At 42.7% G+C, this 22415-nt stretch overlaps 1 protein-coding gene across 6 annotated transcripts in view; it reads right to left on the bottom strand.

The window, feature by feature from the left end:
- Positions 1 to 848: 848 nt before the first annotated feature.
- Positions 849 to 22415, bottom strand: part of tiam2a (TIAM Rac1 associated GEF 2a) — a 163651-nt gene continuing 142084 nt past the window's right edge. For all 6 annotated transcript variants that reach the window (XM_084045663.1, XM_084045662.1, XM_084045666.1 and 3 more), the window contains 11 exons: positions 22035 to 22103; positions 20949 to 21074; positions 19872 to 19980; positions 14042 to 14221; positions 13780 to 13898; positions 11080 to 11188; positions 9548 to 9606; positions 8710 to 8818; positions 8348 to 8435; positions 6117 to 6286; positions 849 to 3235 (listed from right to left, as the gene is read on the bottom strand). In XM_084045663.1, the coding sequence (XP_083901789.1) occupies positions 2403 to 3235; positions 6117 to 6286; positions 8348 to 8435; positions 8710 to 8818; positions 9548 to 9606; positions 11080 to 11188; positions 13780 to 13898; positions 14042 to 14221; positions 19872 to 19980; positions 20949 to 21074; positions 22035 to 22103 (1971 nt within the window). In that variant the 3' untranslated portion in view covers positions 849 to 2402. The remainder of the gene's footprint in view (positions 3236 to 6116; positions 6287 to 8347; positions 8436 to 8709; positions 8819 to 9547; positions 9607 to 11079; positions 11189 to 13779; positions 13899 to 14041; positions 14222 to 19871; positions 19981 to 20948; positions 21075 to 22034; positions 22104 to 22415) is intronic.

Here is a 22415-nt window from a genome sequence, read left to right as displayed (position 1 = left end):
GAATAGTGAAAATGTTCCCAAGGAGCCTTGAACCTCCAACCCATGGCTTACAAACCCTGGGTTTATCTTTTGAGCCACGCTGGCATACAGAGTATAATTGGGAGTGTTATACATATCCCACACTTTAGAATTTAGATTTTAGAACAGTGAAAATGTTCCCAAGGAGCCTTGAACCTCCAACCCATGGCTTACAAACCCTGGGTTTATCTTTTGAGCCACACTGACATGGACAGTGCAACTGGGAACGTTGTAGATATCCCACACTTTAGAATTTAGATGAACAGTGAAAATGTTCCCAAGGAGCTTTGAACCTCCAACCCTTGGCTCACAAACCCTGGGTTTAACTCATCAGCTATACAGACATGGATGATATATTTGGGAACGTAATAATTGACCCACCTTTTAGAGTTTAGATGGACAGTGAAAATGTTCCTTCTATAGCTGTGCCACAAAATTTGTAATAATAGTTAAATAAACCCTAGATGTATCTATTGAGCCACACAGCCATGGCATATACAACTGAGAATGTAATACTTAACCCACCTTTTAGAATTTACTGTAGATGGACAGTGAAAATGCTCTTCGGGATATTTAAACCCTAAACCAGGCGTGGGCAACTTTGATGATGGAGAGGGCCACTATATTTCCACATTCACTCCAGAGGGCAACTACTGTTGGGCCATTCTGTCACACAAAAGAATTAGAATTAAGACTGACAGTGAAAAATGTCTTTAGGAGCTTTGAACCCAAGTACTGAGTCTCATCCCAGCTCTGTTATATGTCATAATGGTAAAATAAGTCACCTTAGTAGCTAGTTGAAAGAACTGTTCTCAAGACTTTACTCACAGGTGGAAAAAAACAACAACCTTTATTTATAAAACAAAGATCCATAACAAAAGGGGCGTTCACATTCATTGGTATGCTAGCATTAAAGGCATGTATGTTAACCACTTTCAACCTGCCGTGACGTCCTATTTTGGGCATGTCATTACATCAACGAAAAAAATTGCCACGTGTTGTGGCCTTGTAGATTTTCGCAATCAATTGTATGACGAAGTATAATATAGGACTTAAGTGGTTCAAGTGAAAAAGCTCCGGGAAAGAGAACTAAAGTACTTGGTGGTTTGTCTCGTGTAGCAGTACCCTCCATATTGTACAAAAATATACACCACCTGTACAATCTGTACAATGTCAAGTATGTAGAAGAGAATATAGAAATAGTTGAAAAATGTACAACATACTTAACAAAAAGCTGGTATATACAAGAAACGTACAAACATAAAAAAAGAGTCATTGGCCTTCAAACATTATTGCAGTTCTAAAATTAAAGCAGTTTTATCAAAAAAAAGGAAAAAAAAGAACTCAACTGTACATCCCAATGCATACAATGTAAATTATAATCCTTGTAGACAAAGATAATCCAATAGTCTACATATAAAAGAATGTGGGGGGAAAAACAGTACTGAATCTCTTTGTTCTCTTTTTTTAGTTTTTTTTTTTACACAAGTGGACCAAATCTTTTCAACAGTTCAAGTCTTCACCCCGAAAATGTCTTTGCTAAGATATACAAAACAAACCAGTCAATAAATAAAATAAAACAATAAAAATCATATACAAACAGCAAAGAATCTTTTCTTAAAGAGGCAAACAGTGTATTTTAGTGCACAAAAATACAGCAAAAAAAAGGCAGAGCTGTGATTAATAAAGTCTCCTCCCTGTTCATTCTATACAGGAAAGCACAGCTCCTGGGGGGTGGCTCCTAACCGCTTGACACCTCATTTTCCTTTCCTTTCACACCATCCTTAAATCGTGAAAAACAAAATTAAACAAAATATCGGGGCCACTTATGACAAACTCCCCCTGTGACATTCTTTTCACTTTATTGGAAAACGATCAAAACAGAAGTGTAACATAATCTGCCGGTCGGTGCGAATCGAACATAAAATCATAATATCAGCCGACAAGTTGTGTGAGCTTGTAGATCGGCTATTTTGGGAGCATAAATTGAGCATTAGGTAGAGCCACCAGGCAGGGAACAAAAGGGGAACATAAGACATTATGCATCAGTGCTTGGCAGATTCATTGCAGTCGTTATCGTTGGGACAGCGTCGTCTCGCCTCTCTTATTGCGTTGGGGGAGGGGGGAGGGGATGGCGTCGGGGGTACTTGTGGTAGTGAGCCTGTCTGCATCGATCGGATCTGACGTTTTTAAGCACCTCGAGACACAACAAGCAAGTTACAAAACGAGGCACAACACCCACCCACCACCCCTGGGAGCATACAGTACAAGGAACCGTGTGGGGTTTCCCTTCCTACGCAGCAGGGGCGGTCAGCTACTCTCCTTAAGCCCTTTGTGTTTCGCTGACATTGTACATTGTTTTCTTTCTTCCTTCGTCTCCGTCCTTAAGAGGAGGAGGAGGATGATGACGTGGAAGAGGAGGAGGGGGAAGAGGGCTTCTTGTTGTTGTTGTTGTTGTTTCGGGTCGTGTCGACGACGGGGTCGTAGAAACAGTCTTCGTTGACCACCGAGGTCAGACTCTGGACGCTGAACTCCCTCTCCAGCAGGGCGTTGAGGTCCACGGCGGCCGACGACGACGAGGCCGCCGCCGAGTCCGTCTGGCTGTCCAGCGACCGGCTGTGCTGCCTCATGCTCAACAGCGCCCCCTGGCTCCGCCTGAAACTTCCACCCCCACCACCGCTGCCTTTCCTCTTGATGGCGCCGGCGGCTTGCAAGGTGCTGGTCCGCTGTGTCTGTTTGGGTCGGCTCTCCGGCGTGTCCACCTCCGCGCCCTCGGGTTGGACGCGGGGGGCCGGCGCGAGACCCTGCCCCTCCTCCTCGGACAGTCGCAGTTGAAGGAGCCGCGCCTCCGCCGAGCCTCCGACGCCCCCGTCACCGTCGACCCCCACTCCTGTCTCTCTCCCCCTGCCGCCGCCTCCTCCTCTCCTCTCCACAAACTCGTAGTCGTCCTCGTCGCTCACGGCGTCCGACTCCTTGGCGGAGGAGGAGGAGCGGGGCTTGGAGTCGCAGCTGGAGCTCCGCTGTGTGGCGCCGCCGCCGGGAGGGAGGTGGTGGAGGAGGTGGTGGGGGTGTGGGTGGGGGTCTGACAGGTGGCTGGGGGTCCCGCTGCTCAGGCTGCCTTCGTCGGAGTCTAGCCCCAGTTTGTGGTTCCCGGGCTGGGGGGCCGGCAGGTCCAGGAGGGGCTGCTTGCAGAGCCAGGCGGAGTTCCTAGAGGAACCTGGTGGGAGAGATGAAGATTGTTATCTCAGTATCGCTCCATGTGGAAACCTTGTATCTCCATGTTTCAGCTTAGTTTGGTCCTAAATCAATGCCCTATACGTTGTCGTACAAGAGTGTCGCACAAAGTGGCAAAAACATGCCGATCTGCAAGCTCACAACGTGTCGCACCATCACACAACGTGAGCTGTAATTTATCTATTTTTTGCAAGTGAAAGTTAAAGCCGTTAAAGGGATAGTTCACCTCCAAAATGACTTTTTTCCTATCAATTAGTCATCCCATGGAGACTTGAATTCATGGATATTTTTTAGTTTTTGAGAAAAAGAAGGGAAGTCCTCACACCGATTGAGCTCCCAATGTTAGAGTCTGGTTGTTATTTGTTAGGCAACGTTTGGACCACTGTCGGTCTTCATCAGGTCTTGATACATTACAAGGCAAGGCAGTTTAAATACAGGAAGGAGAGGCACAATACAATCAGCGGCAGCTGTGATGTTAACCTGAAATCACACCCACCAGATATACAGGCTCAGGCTGAATATAGTGTTGCCATATAGAGCTATACATTTAAAAATAATGTGGACACAGCATTACTTCTCTCCGTTATTGGGGTATTGAAGAAGTAGACAGACCCCCCCCGTGGTGGTGACCATAATCGTCTACTCCTCCAACGAGAATCTTTATATATATACACACTCAATACTATGTCTACTTGTGGGCTCAATGAAGAGTTTGATGTCAAGACATTTTTGTGATTCCTTTGTATTTTTATTTTATTTTTCTATTTTTATTGTTTTTCTGTATATCTGACATTTTGCATTGTTTTGTTTTGTCCTCTTTATTATTATTATTGTCTTTCTGCATTGCATCTGCTGCACTTATGTTAGTGGTCGTTACTTTTAGGTGTTTTTTTTATTATTGAGGTACTTTTATTTCTCTTGTGTCCATTTCAGCTGTGAATGGTAAATATATTATTGCACATGAACTTTTTTATTATGGCCCTTTAGCCTGTCCACCCTGAATGGCCTTATTTGGAAATTTGTTTTTCCTTTTTTTTGTGATGGCGTCACCGCCCCCGTATAGCTCTTCCCTAGATCTACAAGCTCTCTATATGGCAACACTATCTATCAGCCTGAGCCTGTATATCTGGTGGGTGTGATTTCAGGTTAACATCACAGCTGCCGCTGATTGTATTGTGCCTCTCCTTCCTGTATTTAAACAGTCTTGCCTTGTAATGTATCAAGACCTGATGAAGGCCCACAGTGGTCCAAACGTTGCCTGACAAATAAAAAACAGACTCTTCCATTGGGAGCTCAATCGGTGTGCAGACTTCCCTTCTTTTTCTCAAAAACAAAAATATCCATGAATTCATGAAGTCTCCATGGGGTGACTAATTGATAGGAAGAAAAGTCATTTTGGGGGTGAACTATCCCTTTAACGGCTTTAACTTTCACTTGCAAAAAATAAATAAATCACAGCTCACGTTGTATGATGGTGCGACACGTTGTGAGCTTGTAGATCGGCATTTTTTGCCACTTTGTGCGACAGTCTTGTACGACAACGTATAGGGCATTGATTTAGGACCAAACTAAGCTTCTTTTTCTCATGTACGTGTTGTTGTCCAGCACCCGACTTACTGCTTTGGGATGTGCGTGCTTACCCCTCGTTCCTATTTTTTTGTTTTTTGTCACATTCCTAAGACAATAATTTGATGACCGGCAGCGGTTCGGTGAGAGACACTAAGAGTCTCCTTTGTGTCTCCTCCTGGAACCGCTGCCTACCGGTCCGCTTGTCATCAAATTATTGTCTTAGGAATGTGACAAAAACTAAAAAAATATACATGAATTCAAGTCTCCATGAGGTGACTAATCGATAGATTTTTTTGTTGTTTTTGGTTAAGGTTTGGTTTGTTTGTTTAAGTCTGTCTGTGGGTTTTATACTTATTTCACCAATGAAAACATATTGACAAAATAGCTTGTGACTAAATAATAACTACATTTGATCCATCGGAACACAGCTTCTCTTCTCCATTTCCTGAAAAGTAAGGGTATTGGACATACAAGGGTTATGCCCGACAGTTTTACAATATGCTCCTCTTGCAGTTTATCTCCAAGGAATCTAAATGCTCTGGCTATCTGCCGCGATAAGAACGCCAGATATGATAATCTACACACAGTATATGCATACTTACAATTCCACACTTTATGCAACGTTTGCAAGTCTATAAATCCTCTTATAAACGGCTAACATTCCAAACACAAAGTGCCAAAAGGTTAAATGCGTGCGTTTTGATGCGGTACATGTTTAACCCGTTAAGACCGGGAACGCATCTGTGTGTCATTTTTAGATTTCTTTGGCTAGATTAAAAAATAGCCGCTATACATGCTCATAGCGCGCGGCACAAGCTTGTAGATCTGCTTTTTTTTTAATCTTTGAAAAAATATATATACAATTTTTTTAAGTGAACATTTTTAACTCAAATCTTTGTTTCTGGGGGGTCCCTGGAACAACATATTTTGAGTCCACAGCCAAATACATGTCATTTTGGGGGTCCTTGACATGAAAAAAGTTTGAAAACCACTGATATTATAGCAACATTTTTTTTCCAAAAGACTGTTAGGATTTAGATTTGTCCCCAGAAGCAAAGATTTGAGTTAATAATGTTTGCTTTAAAAAATATAAATTCAAAAGATTTGCACACATTTTCACGATTTCTTTTGGTCAAAAACAGCAGATCTACAAGCTCATAGCGCGGCACTCGGTGCCGTGCTATGAGCTTGTATATCTGCTATTTTTGAATAGCCCAAAGAAATCTTAAAAATGACACAACACAGATGCGTTTCCCGGTCTTAAAGGGTTAATGCAGAGAGTGCAGAGGACCCACCTATCTTAGCGGAGGCGGGCATGGTGTGGCGGAGGGGCGCGAACCGCTCCCTACAGCCTCCTCCTCCTCCTCCTCGCTCTGACGCACCGTCGCCCCTCATGTTCCTCCTCACGTTCTCCCTCAGGATGGAGCGGATCACCTTGATGATGCTGACCTTGGACTCCACCATGCTGCAAGGACACACACACACACACACACACACACACACACACACACAATGAAATGTCACGACTGAAAGATTTTCTATGGCCTTAAGTCCTAATGTGTGATTTTCAGTGTGAAAGGAGGCCCCCATACACTAGCACTGATTCCTAAACCATTGGTTCTCAAAGTGGGGCCCCCAGGGGTCCTTAGGGAGGGGGGGTTCCAGGGGGTCCCCAGCAAAATGTGTTAATATGGCATCACACTCATTTTAACCTTTTTTTTTGTAGTTTGTAGATTATTTTTTTTTGGAAACCTTTGAATATTTATATTTTAAATCGAATATTTGTAACTCAAATCTTTGCTTCTGGGGGGTCCCTGGAACAAAATATTTTGAGATGGGGGTCTGCGGCCAAATATATATCATTTTAGGGGTCCTTGGCATGACCACTGTCCTAAACAATTGACACAATATGATTTTTTAAAACATTTTATGTTTTAGTAATATTGTTCCTGCTGTTCTACATCCCAGCCAGCACGCCCACATGGGTCCCATATTATGTTTACTGCCAACCAAGGTGAAGAAATCACTGATTGAGGCTTTAGCCTGTGCTTTTATATGAAATATCCGACACAATTAAGATTTTATGGAAGACGCTTCTGAACATATTGCTAGTTTGACCACTTCAAATGCTCTAATCTTAAAATAATAACCGAAAACAGCTTATTTACAAGCTTGTAGATAGGCTGTTTTTGCTGCGCAACATCCTTCCATAGAGGACATGCTGACTTCTATTGAATCAAAATGACTGAAATCAGTCGTGGCGGCTGAACTTGAATACATGCGCTTGAATACACACACACACACACACACACACACACACACACACACACACCTCACACTCAGCTCCTTAGTAGTTTGTAGTGAATGCTGATGACCTTAAAGATTAGATAAATGTATTGAACGTTTCCTTAAGGGAGAAGGGTTTTTATTATCATTGCAGTAATAATGCAGCTCAATTAATGCAGTATCTATTTTTTTTCTTCTTTTTCTAGGAATATGAATATACATAATCACTTCAGGCACCACCTGTTCTATAACCTTGAACAAGGACAAATGCCAGGTGATGGATTTTTGTTTTATTATTATTACATACCCCTGGCATTATTTTATTATTTACTTATTTAAGTGTTGACAACGGCGGCGGGGGTCATTGACGTTTTCTATCGTCTCTGTCGGGTGGAAACCTCATACGTCCAAAAATTGTTTCTTTTCAGGATTCAAATTAAAAAACAGTAAAAGTAGCAGATCTACACAGCTCGAAACGTGGCGCAAAGCTTTTATGTGACGCTGTAGTATGATCAATTAACAAAAATACACAAAAAGTTAAAATATGGAGATAAGAGGTTTCTGACCGACAGCATGTGTAGAAACAGTAGTGTATCATTTCTCATGCAAACAGGCAGGTCTAGAAATTGATCGGCGTATTGATCACTTTCTAAAACTAATGAGTCTTAATCTGCCAGAGCTGACCTAGTGTGCATGATGAGATATGTTTACTCTGTTATGAGAACATTTACTCTGTCTGATGTGGGGTGTGTGTGTGTGTGTGTGTGTGTGTGTGTGTGTGTGTGTGTGTGTGTGTGTGTGTGTGTGTGTGTGTGTGTGTGTGTGTGTGTGTGTGTGTGTGTGTGTGTGCGTGTGTGTGTGTGTGTGTGTTGTTCGCCTTGCCTACTTGTTGTACAAACTCTTGTTTTATTGTTGTATTGTTTTATTGGATCTTGTTTAGTCGATAGACTTAATTGTTTTAGCTCGTGCTCATTTGATTTTGATTTTGCCATTTGTCTCATCTGTAAAAAAGTAAAAAAGAAAGTAGGTAGCTGATATATTGCACTTTTACCTTAGCGCTAGGTATACTCTTGGTTGCTTGTTTTAGCAGAAAATGCACTTCAGACTTCTGGTGATTAGTAGTTTCGTTCCCTACCTATGTTGAATGCACTTATTGTAAGTCGCTTTGGATAAAAGCGTCTGCTAAATGACTAATGTAATGTATAAGGAAGCAGAGAGAGAGACAGATGTGTTGTCTGACCTGCTACACAGCTGGAACACGGTCTCGGGTCGGCCCTCCACTTCAGACTTGGTGTGAACCAGCTCCCAGACACTGCTGCTCTCTGTGCCTGAACCACAACACACAGCCAACAAGTCACAATATGGATTATTATGGATTCAAAGGAGAGAGAGAGGAGGGGGGGGGGGGGGGGGTGGGGGGGTGTTGTTGAGAGGGAAATGCCGAGAGGGCTGTTTGGGTTATGAGATCGTGCTTTAGTGTGTGTGTGTGTGTGTGTGTGTGTGTGTGTGTGTGTGTGTGTGTGTGGGAGAGAACAAAAGATCCAGAATGTATTTTGTAAGTGATGTCATGGAGGAGTGCGTGGTTTTATGTAGAAACCTTACCTGCAGCGTTTCCCAATCGGACCTGCAGTGCAGAGAGGGGGATCAGCCAGCGGAACTTAAACGGGTCCACGTCTCCTCCTCCGTGGGAGAGAGCCGAGCGAGGATTATTCTGTACGACGCACACACACACACAGATATTTTAAACATTCCATCAAAGGCGTATAAATGAACAGAGGTTTTTTTAGACAGATGCCAGGTTCATTTGTTGAACTGGCATCCTATAGTTCAGGGGTCTTCAACGTTTTTCAGGTCAAGGACCCCCTAGCTGAGAGAGAGATAAAGCAGGGACCCCCTCTATATTGTATACAATTGTGTTTCAGATGTTTTTTACTTGGTCTGCTCTTTTTTCCCTCTATACCTATACCTCTTTGCCAAAAATTGCCGATCTACAAGCTCACAACACCTGGCAGTGCGAGGCGTTGTGAGCTTGTAGATCTGCTATTTTTGGCTCCTCAGAAAAGGGATGCTAGGGTTCAAGTGGTTAACAGTAAAAATCATCCAAATCAAAAATCCTATCACACAAAGATTTGGCGGCCCCCCAGCAGTAACTCTGAGGACCCCCTAGGGGTCCCGGACCCCCTGTTGAAGACCCCTGCTATAGTTTGTATAGTTTCAATGTACAGATTATACATATTCTGATATTATACCGTTTAGACTGATAATAGGTTCTTGGTTTACCTACAGTATGATCCTAGATTACTATCTCTATGCATTTGATGTATTACCTTGTATTTACCTTGCTTACTGTAAATCGCTCTGGATTTAGAGCGTCTGCTTAAATGCCTAAATGTGTAAATTGTATGGGACTACATAACGGCGACAGAGAGAGATTCCTCACCTTCTTTTTGTTGATTTTGTTGATCTCCCTGTAGACCAGGATGACTGCCTTCTTGAACACTGATGACAGAGAGAACACACACGACCCGTCAACAAACCCACTCAGGCAACGCTTCCCTAACAACCATTTTAGATAAACACACACAACTGGCCTTAAGCTCCCCCCCCATCCAGGATTTATTTGATCCTATAGCCCTATAGAATGGATGTTCATTCACACTCTGGACCGGTTAAAGTTGTCAGATACATCTCAGTTCTACTGATTCAGAGAGGAGAGTAATCTTCCCAACTCCAAAACTATGCTCTTAAATTCTGAAATACAACTTTCACTTTACAACTCCATCATGAGAATGACCTGGGGGCGCTCGCTGGTGCAGGGGTTAAGTACCCGCCCCTCCACCGCAGAGTCTAGGTCAGTGGTTCCCAAACTGGGGGTCCCCAGATGAATGGCTTAATGCGCAAGTACAAACCAACATACAGTAAGTGTATACAGGTATCTGCAACTTTCTTAATTACAATTTAATTAATTTCCAGACCTTTTTAATACCAAATTAGCCAAATTGTCAAATATTACGTAAGAAAGAGGCAAACGTTGTGAAAATAGTCGATCTGCAAGCTCACAACGCCTCGCACTATTTTCACAATATTTATCTGTGGTGGAACGAGTCAAACTAAATGTAATGCCTACAATTCCAAGTGCTTGTCAGGGTGGGGGGGTCCCATTCCCAGTTCAAATAATGATTATTTTGGGGGGTTCGAATTCACCACGGTCGGTGGTGCACCCGGTTTGGCCGAGCGTCTTTACGAACACAATTGATCGTGTTTGAGGGAGGGAAGCCGAGTGGGGACTGGAGGGTGATCTTGGACGCTGCACAGGGTACGATTGGGTACGATAACAGCAGTGGGAACACAGAGATGTGTAGGGAGGGTTTAACTGTCATAAACACTAAATTGGGAGGGAAAAGGGGTAAAAAAAAATAATTGGCTTGGCTACTACTAAATTTAGAAAACGAAGGGAAAAAAGAGCGAATGGCCTGCTGGTCACGTCTGGTTGCCATAGCATCGCTAAGGCAGGATGTATTTCAAAGGACAACCCATAGACGGTTTAGGAGGAAAAATTAGGGGAGGGGATGACAGGAACTCAAAACCGCCTGGAGACGGACTTTAAAGTCCCCAGCTAGGGCTACAGCTAACAGACTTGTCTCAGTGCCACCCCCCCCAGGCCAGAACCAATCCTGAATGATTAGACTGTTAATATTTGTCTGTTAAGTGTTGATTACATTTTAATAAGAAAATCTTAGCAGGTGACACTAAAGAGGCTGAACCAAATCATTATAAGCGTGTCAGATTTGGTCGCCTGTGTCCAAAGCCTTTGAGGAAACACTGTCACATGTGGGAATTTGATTGCGAGTGCCAGCAGCAGACTGTGGGCTGCCAGGATCCCATAAGCTCTCTGGGCAAGGGGGACTCATTTTCCCAGAATGCAAAGCGGTAGCCCAGTGGTGGTGACAGACGAAAAGTATGTGGACTCACCAAACACAGTCAGATCAGGATCTTTTCTCATGCGGCCCAGAGACGCATGGGGGTTGAGCCAGACCACGGAGGAATGCATGAGAAACTCTCCCATGGAGATCTCTGTGACCTGACACAGAATAAAAATAGACAGTAAGTTATTCAGCCATCATGTCGAGTCAAATTTAATATAGCTCATTTCATACAACAAGCGACATAATGTGCTTCAAAAATAACGAGAATGTTTTGCATCAACGATGACAACATCACATCGTTTCTGTCAGGTGGAAACCTCATATGTCCAAAACTGTTACTTTTCAGGATTCAAGTTAAAAAAACTTACAAAAGTAGCAGATCTACAATCTTTCAAGCTGGCAGATCTGCTACTTGTGATGCTTTGTGTGACTGTAGTGTGATCAAGTAGGGCTTTTAATTAAACACAAAAAGTTCAAATGTGGAGTTAAGGTTTCTGCCCGACAGCAACGATATGCAGGTATTAATAAAATAGGGACATAGGTAATTATGTACATTTAAAAAAATGGTAATTACATGTAAGATCAATAAAAACGTAAGAATGAATTACAATAAAACAACAAAAAGGAATACAATAACCACACACTTTGAACCTAGCTAACTAAACGACAGTGTTATAGTCGACCTTAGTTCAAACTGGTATAACATTCCATTATTAACCATTATTTTACACTTTGGCTATTCAAAAATAGCACATACTGTATACAAGCTCATAGCTCGTCACTTCGTGCTGCACTATGAGCTTGTAGATCTGCTATTTTTTTTAAATCGTGAAAATGTGTGCAAATCTTTGAATATATATATATTTTTTTATTAAAGTATAAAAGTATAGAGGATATGCGCATGCTTAAAGTGAATGGCACATCGAGTGGCAAAGCGAGTGGCAAAGCAACATGCAAAGTGAGTTTAACATTGTTTAATGTTGTTTAATGCAATCAGATATGACTTTTCTGTTTGGATGCATGGGCTGTCAAGGCCAGAAAGTATTTTTTTGACACTTAGTAGGCATTCCTGCATAACTTCCGGGTTTGATGATGATGTCACACGCATATCCTCTATTAAATATGTCAGTAATTGATTTTATTCAAGTTATTTGTCATATCTGACCAGTGCAATTTTTTTTATTAAAAAGCCTTCAAAGGCCAAACAGAAAATTTTTTTTTATTCACATGTTCCAATGTTCAACGCCAGAAACACAATCAAATCGTTAAATCTCAATTATTTGTATGACAATAATTAATCGTCAACTTAAACGTTGTAATGGTGACAGCCCTAACCATACCGCCCAGTGTCCAACCTGAGCCAGCTGTAAGCAATAACCATCGACCCCCCAGCCAGATCCATCACAAGAGATCAATAGATTGTGAAGTGTGTGAATTATCCACAACCATATGAAAGTGATGATGCAGTCATCCATGTGTTATAATGTGGAGTAAAGCTCTTTGTGACATACATATTCATCATCCGTCTCCACCTCGTCAGAGAGTGCATCTCTTTAACCCATTCAGACCTGAGGCCGATTCTACAAATGTCTTCTACATCCTAATAGTTTTCTGAAAAACGTATGTTGCTGTAATATCAGTGGTTCTCAAACTGTTTTATGTCAAGGACCGCCAACATTATATGTATATTATATATATATGTATCAAAATATTTTGTTCCAGGGACCCCCAGAAGCAAAGATTTGAGACGGCGCGTCGCGGGTTCGAGTCCCTTTGCTGCGTGTCATTCCCTGTGTCTCTCTCCCCGTTTCCTGTCTCTCTTCACTAATACTAGCCAATAAAAGGCAGAAAAAGTCCCCAAAAAATCCCGGTTTAAAATATATATTCAAAGACTTTCACAAATTTCCAAGATTTAAAAAAAATAGCAGATCTACAAGCTCATAACGCGGCACGAAGTGGCGCGTTATGAGCTTGTATGTCTGCTATTTTTGAATAGCCAAAGTATAAAATATGGTTAAAGTGGTAAAAATAATTGTGACACTACTACCATTTTGCTGAGGACCACCTGCACCACCTGGTACCCCCCCACCCCCACCCCGGACCCCACTTTGAGAACCAATGTGCTATATATATATATATATAGCTAACATCTAAAACGACACCGATGCTTTCCCGGTTTTAATGGGTTATAAATCATACAGACCACATTCAGGCTCAGGGACTTTGAATAATAATGGAGAGAGAGCCCTGCCTACTAAACTAAATATTCCATCAACATTTTAAATTCAACTTTTAAATACATATTGGTTCCCTGAGGGGGGGGGGAGACGGTGCAGTAGATGTGTAAACAGGATAATGAGTCAAGCTGCTTTGGATTTGAGGTGCTGATATATTCACCACAACAACACAAGAACCTCATCTAGTTTGAAGCAGTGTGCCAAATTATGATCAGATACAGAAAATACAGTTAAATACACAGCTATCTGTCTGTGAGTGTGCAAAGGCAATTTGTGTTTTAAACATATACCACTCACACACTGGACACTTTTTAGAGATAGAACCAGTGTTCATTTTGACAGCAAACGTTGATTTAGTTTTAGTCATAATCTTTTGAATAAAATTAATTTTAGTCATATTTTAGTCATCTAAAATGTTTTACAGTTAGTCTAGTTTTAGTTGACAAAAAAAATATATATATATGGAGATAGGAGGTTTCTGCCCGACAGCAACAATAAGTATCATTTACCTCTTTGTCGTGGCCGGTCTGCTCAGCAACCAGCTGGTCAAACACTGTCCCGTATTCCTCGTAGATCTCCTGCATGTCGTTTATATGGTTGCCCACCTTCACCATGGCCTTATGGGCCTCTGTAGGACACATGGTTTGTTTAACACATGACTCACCATTTTATTTGGTTAAAAAAATCATCATATCACAAACTGCGGCTTTGTAAACTCGGTTTGTTGTCTCTGTGTGAGTGAGGGCGCGCGCGTGCATGCGAGTCTCCTACCAGTGAGGTGGTAGTGCTCCTCGCTCTCGGTGTCGGTGAGCTGCACCAGGCCCTGGAGCAGCAGAGGGTACTTCAGGACCCTCTGCACCGGCTTGATCAGGTAGGAATCCAGGGTGGACGAGTGCTGCTTGGTGGGGTTCCTGGCCTCCAGGAACTGCTTGAAGGCCCGGTCTGTCTTGGCTGATAAGAGCAAGTGAGATAAGAAGATGCACGTTGGAATTAATTAAGAGAAATATTTTGTGTCTGCGTCTGCAGTCACTGTTACCTCAGTGGTTCTGGGGACCACCAGTGGTCCTTGAGGGGGTTCCAGGTGGTCCCCAGCTAAATGATGGAGAGTTGGTAACCAAATTGACCCTTATTAGATCTTTAACTCTTGAGAGTGTAAAATGAAACCAAATGGACCCTTGCGGGTTTCATTTTACGCTCTCAAGAGTTAAATTATTGTTAAACATCTGCATGTTATTTTGATCAATGTTTGCCTGTTATCTCTCCTATTGGTACCAATATCAACACAGAATGGAATTGAAAAAATCATATCCAACGACAACAAAATATTCTATGTCTTGGGGTCTGAGAGGCTAAATCTCATCAAACGGTGGTCCGTGGCTCAAATGCCAAATAAATAATGGACCTTGATATGAAAGAGTTGAACTGATCAGTTCACTGATCTAGTGAATGCTACTTGTTGCACTACTATGGTGCAGCCGGCCTCCCAGTGCATCATACTGGTGCAAATAGCTGTCACCAGTAGAGGGGAGTGTGTGCTTTCTCCTCTCACCCTCATAATGACCATACTGACTGCAGTACAGGCAGCACCACTGCACACAAGGCAGATCAAATCAATGCTAAATACATTCATACAATTTGCAATGTTTGCTTATATACACCCGCCAGCATCACTGCAGTGAAAGCTGAGCATAGTAAAGGCCCGGTATGGTGTGAGTGCAGGGCATGAACGGTATAACACTGAATATATTATGAGCCATGTAACACACTTCTCGCTGTCTAGCGTTTTTGTAAAGGTGATGACATTTTCTCAGAGCCGTGCAGCCACCCCTCCGCTTTCAGCTTTGCAAGCTGAGGAGAGCGATTAAAGTATTAATTATAGCATTAATTATAGCACTCGCAGCCACAGACAGGCAGCCGCAGTGACACCTCCCAGAGTAATCGGCAGGCAATTAACGGAGTTGACAAGTAAACATTGGGGAATCGCGGGGCACAGGGCGTGAAGGAGGAAGGAGAAGAAGCGATTCGGGTGGCTGGTGTGGGGGAATAATTTCTATGCACTTGTTGACAAAGACCTGTTTAGTTTTATGTATCAGCTGTTGTGCTGCGCACCATGTTATGTTCTCACAAGCGTGCTCTCTACCAGTGCTTAAGTAACTATCGCTATGTGATGCTAGGCTCTACTTGGCAGTAGTCTGTGATGTACTATTTCCATCAACTATAATACCATACTTGGTGAATGGCGGCTCTGTGGTATTAGGCTGATGTTAAAAGACGATAGTCCTATTTACGACATGTGACAACAATGCCATACTATGGCATCAAGACAATTTATTTCACTGTAATACACTATGGAGTAAAAAAAGAAGAAGACACAGCTGCTAAGCTATGAAAAAAAAAGTATAATTACAGCAGCATAAAAAAGTGACACTGAATTATTAAAAAAAAAACGACATACAGTACTACACTGAATCAGTACTACACTGAATGAAAAACAGAAGAATAAAAGAGGGTCATACTGGTATGTCCTATTTAATTAATTGTCTTATTGAGTTTCACATCATTTTCTTTTGGAGATAATTTGAAGCCATTTTGTGCTGATGATGAGTCACTGCTGCAACCGCCACACCTCCAGCACAAAAGAAATCCATGGAAATTGCAAAGAGATGATTAAACCACCACCACGCTATTTTGCTGAAGTACCACTTCACTAATAAGTTGCTCTAGTCTAATTCCACCTCCTCCGTGTTTAAAAGAGGCCTGGATTATAGCACCCTGTACTATCTCAGAATGTCAGAGGCTGGCATGACATTTCTTTATGTAATTTAGTTATTGTTGTGCCCTTTAAAAAAATAAAAAATAAAAAAAAGCGCAACGTGTTCATAGAGAAGGAGAATTACAACAAGCGATCACTGTTCCATCCATAATAAATCAACTGCTGCTGCGGTTTGCACGTTCTTCTTCTTCTCGGGGGACTTTGATCAAAGAGTTTGCCAGTTTACTTCAACCCAGCCCCATTAAAACGCCATCCTGCGCCCTTCCTCCCGAGGAAATCCCCAACGCAATCCGTGTAATGGAACGGCTTTAACCCATTGAGACCTGGAACGCATCTGTGTCACTTTTTGATTTGAGCTAAAAAGCATTATTTTACACTTTGGCTATTCAAAAATAGCAGATATACAAGCTCATAGCGCGGCACCGAGTGCCGCGCCACGAGCTTGTAGATCTGCTATTTTTGAAAAATCTTGAAAATGTGTGCAAATCTTTTAATATATATTGTTTTAAAGCGAATCTTTTTAACTCGAATCTTTGCTTCCGGGGGTTCCTGGAACTTATATTTTTAGATGGGGGTCCGCGGCCAAATACATGTCATTTTGGGGGTCCTTGACATGGAAAAAAGAACCAACGATATCATGGCGACATACGTTTTTTCAAAAAACTGTTGAATCCCCCAGAAGCAAAGATTTGAGTTACAAATGTTCGCTTTTGTAACTCAAATCTCAAGATTTGCAACAAAAATCACAATTTGAGTGCCGCGCTACGAGCTTGTAGATCTGCTATTTTTGGCTATTCAAAAATAGCCAAATTGTAAAATAATGCTTTTTAGCTCAAATGAAAAAGTGACACAGATGCTTCTTCAGGTCTTAATGGGTTAAGAGGCACAGGAGGGCACTTTGCCCGCCGCGACGTAGGCGGAGGAGAGGCCAATCTCCTTCCACTTTCAGCTCCCTGCGTTTGGGCAGCTCTCCATTACGGCGCTAGCGAGGCGAGGACGTCTTAGGCCCGGGTATAAATCAACTTAAATGTTTACACTCTGTCACACGCCGCCGCTGCCGAAGGAGACACGAGGAATTATTAGCACTCTGTTGCATGTCCCTCTTGTTGGGGAACAAGGCCTGAGACTCATGTAGACGTGACAGAATCCGCTTAAAAAAAAATGTCATTTACCGGTTTTAATTGTTTAAATGAACCAAGTTAATCCACTATGAAAACAGCCTGAAGTCTGGAGGTGTAGCCATCAAAATGTGTTCCTATAAATATTCGATTCCAGGGGTCTTTGACGTTTTCAGGCCAAGGACCCCCTAGCTGAGAGAGAGAGAGATGAAGCAGGGACCCCCCTCTATATTGTATAAAATTGTGTTTCAGATTCAACTTTTTTTGTTGTTTACGTGGTCTGCTCCTTTTTCCCCCCTCTACACCTATACCTCTTTGCCAAAAATAGCAGATCTACAAGCTCACAACGCCTCGCAGCGCGAGGCGTTGTGAGCTTGTAGATCTGCTATTTTTGGTAAAAGTTCTCCTCAGAAAAGGGATGCTAGGGTTCAAGCGGTAAATGGAAGAAAAAAAATCATATCACACAAAGATTTGGCGGACCCCCTGTAGTAACTCTGAGGACCCCCTAGGGGTCCCAGACCCCCTGTTGAAGACCCCTGTTCTATTCGGTAGAACCTAGAAACTTTTTTTCTAGGTTTGTTTACATGGGCTTCCTGCCACACCAACACAAAACGCATGCAAGTTGGATCAAGTAGGGCGTTCATTTAATTTATGAAAAAACACAAAAAGTTAAAATATGGAGGTAAGAGGTTTCAGTCTACTGTATACTATCAAATAAAGGCAGAAAAGCCAAAAAATATATAATAGGAAGGAAAAAAAAGAACAATAATTTAATTGATAGAGGATCAATCACGATGGCTGCAACCATGATGCAGTCATCATGGTTGCATCTCCATTACATCATGTCGTTGCTGTCGGGCAGAAACCTCCATATCTCCATATTTCTCCGGCTTGTCGATCTGCTACTTTTGCTATTTTTAGCGGCGCTAGCCGCTCTATACCTTTAGGTATAGAGCGGATATTAGCCCTCTATACCTGGCTTTTGCGTCAACGTTCTGATTGGTCAGGCTCGCCAAGGTTCTGATTGGTCAGGCTCGCCAAGGTTCTGATTGGTCAGGTACGTCAACGTTCTGATTGGTCAGGCTCGCCAAGGTTCTGATTGGGCAGGTCCGTCAACGTTCTGATTGGTCAGGTCCGTCAACGTTCTGATTGGTCACTATTCATGACATCATAGTGATGTCATGAATAGTAACAGTGATGTCATGAATAGTGACCAATCAGAACGTTGACGGACCTGACCAATCAGAACGTTGACGGACCTGACCAATCAGAACCTTGGCGAGCCTGACCTATCAGAACGTTGACGCAAAAGCCAGGTATAGAGGGCTAATATCCGCTCTATACCTAAAGGTATAGAGCGCGAAGTTTGTATATCTGCTACAAAAAGCTACGAAGATAGAAGCTGATAGAGTGGGTACCTAAAGTTTATTTTTTAGGTACCCACTCTATCAGCTATGACAGATCAGTTTTTGCCACTTACCTTGGAATGCATTTGGTGATTCGCTTCCAATGGCACTATTTAGTGCCACTGGAAGCCTTTTAATATTGTTTCTCTAGTAGAAACACATATCTATGACAAAATATATCAAAGGCGCCGCTACCTTCACACAGGTGTGATTTTTTTATTAGAATCCTGAAAAGTAACAGTTTTGGACATATGAGGTTTTCACCTGACAGAGACGATTTATATTGTGTTGTTGCAGAACGTTTATGGACATAGATAGAGGCATGCCTGTAACGAGATAAGTATAGGACGAGACGACTGTGATAAATACACGCTGTGACTACCTCAACTCGCCTAGTGTGTGCACACGTGTCACCATGTCTTTTTGTTATGTTGTTATCTGTGTTTTTATTTGTACTGCAGCTTTTAAGTCCTCTACTCCCAAGACACATTTCTCCAATGCGAGACCAATTAAGTCTTTAAGACCTGGAACGCATCTGTGTCACTTCTTGATTTGAGCCAAAAAAGCATTATTTTACACTTTGGGCTATTCAAAAATAGCAGATCTGCTATTTTTGAGAAATCCTGAGAATGTGTACAAATCTTTGAATATATATTTTTTTAAGTGAACATGTGTAACTCAAATCTTTGCTTCTGGGGGTCCCTGGAACAACATATTTTGAGATGGGGGTCCGTGGCCAAATACATATAAGTTTGGGGGTCCTTGAAAAAGTTTGAGTAACTCTGATATAGAAACATACGTTTTTCAGAAAACTGTTGGGATTTAGAAGACACTTGTAAAATCGGCTTCAGGTCTTAATGGGTTAAAGTGAAACCTTGAACTTTGAGATATTTCTGGTGTGTATGTCCGCGTGTTTAACACAATATATACTGTATATCGTCTCTGTCGGGTGGAAACCTCATACTTGTATGTCCAAAACTGTTGCTTTTCAGGATTGAAATGTAAAAATAGCAAGAGTAGCTGATGGAAACGTGCCACTTCGCACCGTGTTTTGAGCAACGCAGTAGTATGACCAAGAAAGGCCTTAAATGTACAAAACATATATAATATGGACATAAGAGATTTCTATAACAACGACATTTAGTCTGTAGCTCACTGTGGGTGGTATACCTCTGTGTGTGTGTGTGTGTGTGTGTGTGTGTGTGTGTGTGTGTGTGTGTGTGTGTGTGTGTGTGTGTGTGTGTGTGTGTGTGTGTGTGTGTGTGTGTGTGTGTGTGTGTGTGTGTGTGTGCGTTTTACAATACCTCTCTCCAGTACTTTCTGGACTTTGCTGTGATTGGCACAGAAGCCGCTGTAGAGCTTGAAGTGGTCGGCATAGTAAAGGAATGAGCCCCCCAGAGAAAACAACAGCTTCTGTTAAAGAGAGAGAGAAGCCAGGATGAAGTGTGAGCCTGTGATGTCAGGATTTTAACCCTCTCACCTCCCCTCTCCGGGGACCCCATTCAAACACCCCCCAACCCCCCTCTCTCTCTCTCTCTCTTAACACCTGAGCTTCCTCCAGTTCAACCAGTGAGCCAACCACTGGTTTCTGGATCAATAGCACACCCACACACACACACACACACGTGTCAAGTCAGGTTTATGAATCACACTTCAGCTATGAATAACCCATGAGTTATGAAAGGTCATTGCATTGCTTTAAAACCGGAACATTGACTGATGCTATACTGTATCTTCATGTCACTTGTTTGGAAATGGGATGTCTCATGTAAGTCTATTTCATGATCTATGATTAACTGTTTTGCGGTTCGTTTTAAGTTACAGTACGTAATCGTGCAACTGTTGATGTCTGATCTTAACTGTAGCCAGCAGGATGTGTGTGTCCTTTGTCATTTTGTGACACCCTTTTCATCAATCCATCACCTCTGCAACTAGTCTGTAGATATTGTCTACAAGTGTTTAGATAGTTTTGGGGCTTTTCTGCCTTTATTTTGGATAGTACAGTATAGAGACAGACAGGAAACGTGGAAAGAGAGACACAGGTGACAAAGGTCATCGGACTTGGGAATCGAACCCACAACTCGCTGTCAGGCCTACAGCATATGTGTTGTGCCTTAAACAATAGGGGCACCGGCCCCTACAAGTGTTTATTTGAGTATGTGTGTGCATTACTATAATAGTTGGAGTTATGTCAGATTTCTTTTACGTACAGTAGTTGTGCGCCGGTGATGTGCCCTGAAAGCCGATCTACAAGCTTGCGACGTGCTGTGAGCTTGCAGATCGGTTGTTTTTGGTAAAACTCAACATAACTTAAACTTTAGCCCTAAATAATAAATAAAAATGCCATTTCTGAAATGAAGTGTGTGTATACTGTATCTCACCTTGAATTGACCGGGGGTCTCCAGGGTGCTGAAGTGGGGCGAGGAGGCAATCCTCTCCTCCAGGGTCTGGAGGAAAACCTTCTGGAACTCCAGCATCTCTGGCAGGCTGCCAAACAGACTCTCCATCTGAGGAGAGGAGAGGAGGGGGGAGAGGAGAGGTGGGGGAAAGATAAGATGGAGTACAAAAGGAGGAGAAGTGATGAGTAAGAGGAGGACGAATACGGGGGGAGGAAGGTCAAGGCAGCAGACATTCATAAGTGTCAGACACACAGGAGGTCCATTACACCGTCCCTACGGTGGTTAATGTCTGATGAAGGCACTTAGGGACAAGCTAGCTGCTCTGCTGCTAACTCACACTCACACAGACACACACAGACACACACCCATTAAAAGCTGTTCAGAGCTAACACGTCCTATAGTCCCTTAATGGTCTTTTAATTTGCCCCCAGCGGTCCGCTGGCTGGTGCAATCTTGGGAGAGATGTGCCGTCTTATCTTTGAGGTCGAACTCGAGGGGAAACCGCGGCTACGCTAAGGTCGTTAGCATTCTGCAGATAAAGGGCCATTCAGACCGCTGCAAGCTTTCTCTGCAATGTTCAAATGTTTTTAAATATAAGTATAAATCAGGCTCAAAATGTTTTTTTGTCTTGTCGTGAATCTTTGGTCTGAACTAGGCTTATAAACCACCAGGAGCGCATAATAAACGCCAACGCTCAATTCTAACATGCGGTATTTGGAAGGGGAGAATATACATCTCTATTTGAGGGCTGTTTTAATGGAGAAAGCTGCAGTGAAGTGGAAGTTAAGCAGGTTAGGTCTCTACTGGTGTCTCCCTCAGGGCAGCCTGGAGGTCTGGCCTTCAAGGACGCTGGAGTTGAATGCTAATGTGTCACCGGCGCTAATGAGGGACACATATGACACCAGTCACTTCATTGACATCACCTCTAGCCAATAAACACGCAATTAATTCCATGTTCCTACGCGTCCCTCCACGCCCCCCCATGCCTCTGCTGTCCTGCATAGAAAAGTGAGTTTGCGCGTGCGTGCGTGCACACACACACACACACGCGCGCGCGCAAGTACGTACCTCATCTTGTGTGAGAAAGGTTTCGTTCTGCAGGGGTTTCAGGTAGATCTCAAACAGGCAGGACAGGTCCTATACACACACACACACACACACACACACACAATACAGAATGTCAGTGACAGGGAAAGAAACATTATTCGTCCTTTCAATCCATCCTCAACCTTGTCATTTACACAGGGTGGCTTGAGCAACGCTGGGGGGGGGGGTACCCAACTGCTCCCTAGGTGCTGTATTGTTAACAGCACCGACTGCTCCTAATAGTTAGTATGGGTTCAATTAAAAAAATGCTAATTTCACATAATTAATGTAAAATAAATACCAAAGTGGTGGGGGACTGAATTATTCATTATTATCTGCAGCAATAAGTAGCTGGTCATATTT

Source organism: Gymnoscopelus microlampas (assembly GCF_963454915.1).
Source record: "Gymnoscopelus microlampas genome assembly, chromosome: 20".
Lineage (NCBI taxonomy): Eukaryota > Metazoa > Chordata > Actinopteri > Myctophiformes > Myctophidae > Gymnoscopelus > Gymnoscopelus microlampas.
Note: the sequence above shows the minus strand (reverse complement) of the source record. Positions and strands in the feature narration are given on the sequence as shown.